This window comes from Megascapheus bottae, chromosome 5 (assembly GCF_031878675.1).
Source record: "Megascapheus bottae isolate mThoBot1 chromosome 5, mThoBot2.hap1, whole genome shotgun sequence".
NCBI lineage: Eukaryota > Metazoa > Chordata > Mammalia > Rodentia > Geomyidae > Megascapheus > Megascapheus bottae.
This window is the reverse complement of record NC_143513.1, coordinates 84,249,469-84,257,006: the sequence shown is the minus strand read 5'-3', so window position 1 is coordinate 84,257,006 and position 7,538 is coordinate 84,249,469. Positions and strand designations below refer to the sequence as shown.

The 7,538-nt window shown below is 43.9% G+C and overlaps 1 protein-coding gene across 1 annotated transcript; it reads right to left on the bottom strand.

Moving 5' to 3' along the window:
• Positions 1-229: 229 nt before the first annotated feature.
• LOC150063840 (ubiquitin-conjugating enzyme E2 variant 2-like) lies at positions 230-672 on the bottom strand. Its single transcript, XM_090332733.1, has 2 exons — positions 649-672; positions 230-502 (listed from the first exon to the last, which is right to left on the bottom strand). Exons 1-2 carry the CDS (start codon positions 670-672, stop codon positions 230-232), a joined length of 297 nt encoding a protein of 98 aa, XP_090188859.1.
• Positions 673-7,538: the final 6,866 nt, after the last annotated feature.

The following is a 7,538-nucleotide window of genomic DNA, read 5'->3' as shown; positions in this document are numbered from 1 at the left end:
GGTTCATGTTTAAATGACAGTGCCTTAACAAGAGAAATAAAAATTCTGCTTCACTTTTCCTCCTGTTACCTGAAAACATAATGGGTGTACATATATTAAATATATTCTTATAAGTGCCCATGTCATGTTTATCAGCTGGTATTCTCTTAACGTGTAGGTATTTTGCATTGTGATATTTAATCAAGACATTAATATGAGTAGGAGGTTGTTGATTTAAGATTCACTAAAATTAATTGTTGTATGTTTGTCCTTCAGGTGGTTGTGGAAGCTTCATATTTTCCTTGGACATCATTAGACGTCTTAGCTCTTGAAGTACAACTTTGATGCTATATGAATTTTGCCATTTTGCTAACACTGGTGTGCTCCGTGCATCCACCATTCCACTGGAATTGTTTATTCCATTCATATTAATTTTTGTTACAAATCTAACTGACGGAGGAGCCTCTGGATATTTAGGTCCACATTCTACTTTTAGGCTATATATTCTGTTTTTATAATTTGTCTGTGGAGACCACTATCTTCTCCTGCAGCCCAACGCAGCCACCCTCACGCACGGACGTATACGTCACCCCCTTTCTCACCGAGGAAATGCCCCAACTCCTTGCCTAACAGTGACAGCGCCCCCCCCAAAGGAGCATAGACCTTTACATTTTTATAAAGGAGGAGGGCCATAGATTTCTTTCTTTAGAAACTACTTCCTGCTGCCCAGAGGCGGTGGCCCTACCTTCACACAAGACGTTTCTTCTTGCTCTGTTTTAGGGGTGGAGTACACTGGTGTCCCCTGATGAGAGGGCCTCGTAGTTGAAGGTGTTTGTCTTTCGGCATTGGCTGAAAGACTTGATGTCCCATCATCTACAGCATATCTACCTGGGAAGGCGCCGAGCCCCACACACGTGAGAAGAGGTTCTCAACTGGACATGCCTCAGATGGTAACCATCTAACTAACCATGGTAGTTAGGACTGGGTGCGCCCAACTTCTCCCAGCCTATGTAGGTCCTGAACTGTCATCCCGTGACAGTCCACTGCTGTCCACTCCACATGCAGATGAACCACTGTGGGGACTCAGAGGCTAACGGGATCCCCAAAAAACACAGGCAAGATCCAAAACACATGATAAAAATCCCATTTAAAAACAATAATGTTATTAAGGCAGAGTTTTGCAGTATGTTTTTGCTACTATGGCCTGATGGTCCAAGTTTTTGTCCTGGCTTTCACTTCCACCCCTGAGTCACCTCCTGTGGAACAGGCCTGAGATCCACTGCAGTCACAGTGGTCACAGACACATCCTGGGGGGCACACTGATGACACATCCTCTGTTCTCACCATGGGTGACCGATGTCCCCTGGAAGTCTACACACTGCCCTGTGGCACTATGAATGCTATAGCCGTTAGAAAACTGCCAGTTTGGTCCCAGCTGCAATTAAAGTTAAAATGGGGGGAGCAAGGAGAGGCTGGCTTCTCAGCCAGTAATTTTTCAGAGACTAGCTATACTCATCACTGGGGTGATTATGTGGTAACATCATGTCTTTGGGAAGCACTCTTTCCTTTGCTCTTGGATCCTTTACTTAGATTTTTTTTTTTTTGGCTAGTCCTCAAGGCTTTCACTTGAGCCACATCGCTACTGCCTGTCTTTGCTGAGTTGGTGATTAGAGATGAGAGTCTCACAGAACTTCCTGCCCAAGCTGGCTTTAAACCGCAATCCTCAGTTCTCAGCCTCCTGAGTAGCTAGGATTACAAGTGTGGACCAGGCTCTTAGAATATTAGAATATTTATTCCTTTTTTCCTTCCTTCCTTCCTTCCTTCCTTCCTTCCTCCTTCCTTTCTTCCTTTCTTTCTTTTCTTCCTTCCTTCCTTCTTTCCTTCTTTCCTTCTTTCTTTTGTCAGTTGTGGGGCTTAAACTCTAGGCCTGAACAGTGTCCCTGAGCTCTTCAGCTCAAGGCTAATGCATACCACCTTGAACTACTTCTGGTTTTCTGGTGTTTAACGGAAGATGAGAGTCTCATGGACTTTTGTTCCCCGGGCTGGCTTTGAAACACAATCCTCAGATCTCTGGCTTCTAAATAGTTAGGATTATAGGCATGAGCCACCAGTGTCCAGCTAGCATATTTCTTAAAAGTTGTTTTAAGTATGGGGGCCATTTCTCTAGCCAATTTTTAAATAGAAACCGTGATTTCTATATCTTCCTGAGAGTCTATTCTGCTTTACAGTAATCCTCCTTGGCACAGACAGACAATCATGCTAACTCCTGTCTCATCTGGGTATGTGGCATGTTACAGTATTGTGGCTTCTGGTATTATGACATAAAAAGTTGTACACATGAAGTTTTACCATTTTTTACTTTTATAAAAATATGTCTAATTGTATAAAATAAGTCTAATTGAAGAATGGTATTCAATCTTTATGAGTCATATCTCTCTATTTTCTGATTTATTGGAGATAATGAAGTATTGCAGATGATTCACTTTTTTTTGCCCCTTAGTCCTTCTTTATGAAAAATTCCCAATTCTTTATGATATGCCCTTCAGGAGAATCATCAGATATGCTGTTCATTTCATTCTAAACCTAGAAGAAAAAGAAGACGGGAAGGACTCCATCACTTGAGTCATGGCCTCAGTCCTTTTTGCTGTCGTTGTCAACTAGAGTCTCCCTTTTGCCTATTTGCACAGTCTTGCCGTTTATGCTTCCCTTGTTGCTAGGATGACCATCTTGCACATCCCTTGTTTTCCATGGGTTGAGGACATGCTTCCTGGACTGTTTGCGGCCTCCTTCGTAGCTAGGGTTACAGGCATGAGCCACGGCACCTGGCTCAGCCAGCCTCTTTTAATGCTTGAGAAATACCTATTTCAGGGAGGACGTGAGTCTCTCAGGACGGGGCAGGAGGCAGCTGTCCGACCTCTCCACCACTGCTCTGAGGACCTCCAATGTGCATGTCTCCATGCAGGAGCCCCAGTTGTCAGCCCCAGGCCTGGCTGCTCTACTTTGCATGTGCACCAGCAGTGCAGGAGAGGCAAAGCGGTGCTGAGCTCTTCCAACACCTGATGGCCCAGCTTCTTCCCCATTCTAATAAGCATGCAGTGGTGTTCCATTGTGATTCTAGTTTGGATTTCTCTAAGGGTGACTACGACAGAAGTATCTTTCATGAGCTTCTTTGCTTTCCACAGATCATTTTGCTGACATACCTGTGCAAACCTTTTGCCTACTTTTAGTCATTTTTCTCATTGCCAGATTTTAAGAAAACTTTTTATGCAGTGGATAGGAAGTCTTTATCTGTTTGAAAAAAAAATGCTTTCCCAGTTGGTGTCTCACTTTTTTCATGCTTTTAAATGTCTTTCAAAGAACAGAAATTGGAGGCCGGGAGTTTGACCTAGTGGTAGAGCGCTTGCCTAGCATGCATGAAGGCCTGGGTTTGATTCCTCAGTATAACATACATAGAGAAAGCTAAAGGTGGAGCTGTGGCTCAAGTGGTAGAACTCTAGTCTTGAGAAAGCCCAAGGACAGTGCTCAGGCCCTGAGTTCAAGGCCGGGACTGGCAAAAATAAAAAAAGGAACAAAAGAACATAAATGGGTAATTCTGCTGAAGTCCAACTTATCCTTTCTTTTTTTCTTTTGTGAGTTGTGCTTTTGGGATACTTAGGCATCTTTACTTAACCAAGGTTGTAAAGAGTTTCTCCTAGAGGTTTTATGATTAAGGGTTTACATTTAAGTCTATGATCCATTCTGAGTTAATGTTTTATTAAGATCTGAGTTATTATGCGTTACAGTTAATTTTTTCATCAGAAATTATTTTCTGATGCTGAAAGTACTGTAGGCTCAGGAGAGAAACCTCAAAATGGGGAAAATAGTAACTTTCCCTTTTCCTCAGTCCCCTTATCTGCTAAAACAAAAAATCTCCCTGGGGAGCTTATAAAAAACAGAAATTTCTCTCCACAGCTCTGGAGGCTGGAAGGTCACGGTAAGGCAGCCACAGGTTTTGCATGGGCAGAAGATTGCTCTCTGCCTCCACGCTCTACAACTGCACCTTACTGCTGGGTCCTCTGAGAGAAGGACAGCAAAGGGCAATCCCACCGCAGTTTTTCTTCTCATCAAAGCAAACATGAATATTGCATTAATCTGGCTAGTATAGATAAGCAAGATTATGGCAGGGAAATATCCTTTGTCCTGTTACTTAGAGACAACTTTCCCACGTGCTTCCAGATACTCATCACTCAGAGTATGTAGGGGCTTTGTTTTTGACTACAAACATAAAATCATATAAACATTGAACAGTTTAATGTTTTTGTTGTGATCTATGTTTGGACATGGGAGTTGAACTGGACCTGGGAGCTTGTCCCTGAGCTCTTCTGCTCAAGGCTAGTGCTCTACCACTTTGAGGTACAGCTCCACTTCTGATTCACTGGTGGTTAATTGGGCTTTCCTTCCTGGGATGGCTTTGAATCATGATCCTCAGATCTCAGCCTCCTGAGCAGCTATGATTACAGGTGTGAGCCACCAGCGCCCGGCTGAGTGTTTTCTTTCTTGGGAGATTGTCTCCTTCATCAAGATATATAGATAGCAAACTATCCTACCTAGTGAGAAGTTAAGATTGCTCTCAAGTTGGGACTTGAACTGTAGCGGTGTACCCTGGGTTTGGCCTCAGCAAACAGGTCTCCAGCTGCCTTTTAACCTCTAAATGAGCCAAAGGCTCTGAGCCTTTGGCTTTGTTCCTTGGGGGAAGGATTGAATCATTTTATCTCACACAATACTTGCTACTAATAAATTCAGTGTGTGTGTGTGAATTTGATTGGTGAGTCACGACATCTCAGTATTGGCTCTTGCTAGTGAAGTTAAACATTTTTTCCCAGTGTTCTCAATTTTTTGTAATTACCCCTTTTATTGCTCTGGTTATCTATTTTACTTACAAGTTAGCATCTCTATTAGTGGTCTTACTGGGGCATATTCATCATTAGAAAACATCACACAGTCCTGTCAGCTTGACATCTTTACCATTAGTGCAATGTGTGGAAGAGACAAGGAAAATGTATTTCTATCAATCTTTGTGTTGTTGGCCTCTTGATTTCTTCAAAAACAAAAAAGACAAAATAGGTTTTTCTGACCTTTGGATTCTTCAATTACCATTCTGTGCTTCCAAGACAATTAAGACACAAATAGTTCTTATATACGACCTTATCCTTCTTAATCCATGATTGATACCTTGTGTTGAAGTACGAGAGTGATGTATAAAAGAATTGTCTCAAAGAACAGAAATGTGATCATAAAAGGCAGGTTGTCAAATACGTTTAGAAAGAAAATAGGCAAGAGAGAACATAATTTGCCTCTCAGGTGTCTTGATAGTATCATCATGGGTGCAGAACCTTTCGGATTCCCCTCCTGGTTCCTGGCTGACTGGAGCCTTGAGGGTGCCACCTGCTGGCTGTCATCAGCACTGCGGGTAAACAGCTACTTGAGAAAGGACCAGTGTGGGAACACAGGTGGAAAGACGTTTCAGTTTGTAATACTCTCCATATTGATACACATAAGCTAAAGATACCATTCTCTCCCAGTCACCACTTGGACACATGCTCCAGAGAAAGCCTTTCATTCAGCCTGATTTTTTATCTTGTTTTGAGAGTGATGGTGATGATGATGGGATGAGCACCTGGAGATCTGTCCAGCCTGTGAAGGCTCGTGTGCAGTGACGTTATCACCGTGTCTAGAGACTGGAGATCTGTCCAGCCTGTGAAGGCTCGTGTGCAGCGACGTTATCACCATGTCTAGAGACTGGAGATCTGTTCTGTCCAGCCTGTGAAGGCTCGTGTGCAGTGACGTTACCACCATGTCTAGAGACTGGAGATCTGTTCTGTCCAGCCTGTGAAGGCTCGTGTGCAGTGACATTATCACCATGTCTAGAGACTGGAGATCTGTCCAGCCTGTGAAGGCTCGTGTGCAGCGACGTTACCACCATGTCTAGAGACTGGAGATCTGTTCTGTCCAGCCTGTGAAGGCTCGTGTGCAGTGACGTTATCACCATGTCTAGAGACTGGAGATCTGTTCTGTCCAGCCTGTGAAGGCTCGTGTGCAGTGACGTTATCACCGTGTCTAGAGACTGGAGATCTGTCCAGCCTGTGAAGGCTCGTGTGCAGTGACGTTATCACCATGTCTAGAGACTGGAGATCTGTTCTGTCCAGCCTGTGAAGGCTCGTGTGCAGTGACGTTATCACCGTGTCTAGAGACTGGAGATCTGTCCAGCCTGTGAAGGCTCGTGTGCAGTGACGTTACCACCATGTCTAGAGACTGGAGATCTGTTCTGTCCAGCCTGTGAAGGCTCGTGTGCAGTGACGTTACCACCATGTCTAGAGACTGGAGATCTGTTCTGTCCAGCCTGTGAAGGCTCGTGTGCAGTGACGTTATCACCATGTCTAGAGACTGGAGATCTGTTCTGTCCAGCCTGTGAAGGCTCGTGTGCAGTGACGTTATCACCATGTCTAGAGACTGGAGATCTGTTCTGTCCAGCCTGTAAAGGCTCGTGTGCAGCGACGTTATCACCATGTCTAGAGACTGGAGATCTGTTCTGTCCAGCCTGTGAAGGCTCGTGTGCAGTGACGTTATCACCAAGTCTAGAGACTGGAGATCTGTTCTGTCCAGCCTGTGAAGGCTCGTGTGCAGTGACGTTACCACCATGTCTAGAGACTGGCTTGACATTGAAGAGTGTACCTTCTCTCTTGGCTCCATTTACTCACAGCGGAAACAGACAGGAATGGGTGTTGAAGTTCAAAGCAGGCTGAGTAAGTAAATTTTGCTTTAGACACAACAAGATCAAGTGGTAGAACGTCAGTCGTGAGCAAAAGCTACGACGTTGGCAGAAGAAAAATAAAACCACCCCTACAACAATGGATTTATTACATTAGTCAGGGAAGGTTGTTTGGTTTTGGGGGGTTTTTTGGTGCTTGACCTCAGCGCCTAGGCACCCTCTCTGGGCCTTTTCTTTCCTTCCTTCCTTCCCTTTCTCCTTCCTTCCTTCCTTCCTTCATTCCTTCCTTTTGTTATCAAGGCTAGCACTCTACCTCTTGATCCACCGCTCCACGTGTGTGTGTGTGTGTGTGTGTGTTTAATTACAGATAGGAACATGTGTGTGTGTGTGTGTGTGTGTGTGTGTTTAATTACAGATAGGAACATGACAAATTTGTCTGCCCAAGCTGGCTTCAAACTGCCTTCTTCAGTTCTCAAAAAGCCATAAGAACTGGAGGCATGGTTGAAATGGTAGAGTGCCAAGAGCAGAAAAGGTAAACAAGAGCATGAGGCCCTAAGTGAAATGCCACCACCAGCACAAAACAAAACAAGAAGTGAACATCTATAGCAATTCCCAAAGACTGTAAAAGTTCTTTAGGAATTTCATGACATGGATTTCTAGCTGTAACACGTGTCTGAATTTAGTTTTCAAATTTCCATCACTTTTGAAACCCCTTCACATACAAAAATGCAGTCATTTTCTTAAGCATTCTGTGAGTTTATTGATCTCTTTGGACTAAAGAGTAGAACTACGAAACAACTCTCCAGTGAGC

Bases quoted from the DNA above. Each gene is read 5' to 3' on its own strand.
- LOC150063840 (XM_090332733.1), bottom strand. From the start codon at position 672: ATGGCCCTCCTCCTTTATAAAAAT. The intron at 503-648 runs GTAAAGGTCTAT...TGGTCTCCACAG, and splicing joins CCCTCCTCCTTTATAAAAAT to ACAAATTATAAAAACAGAAT.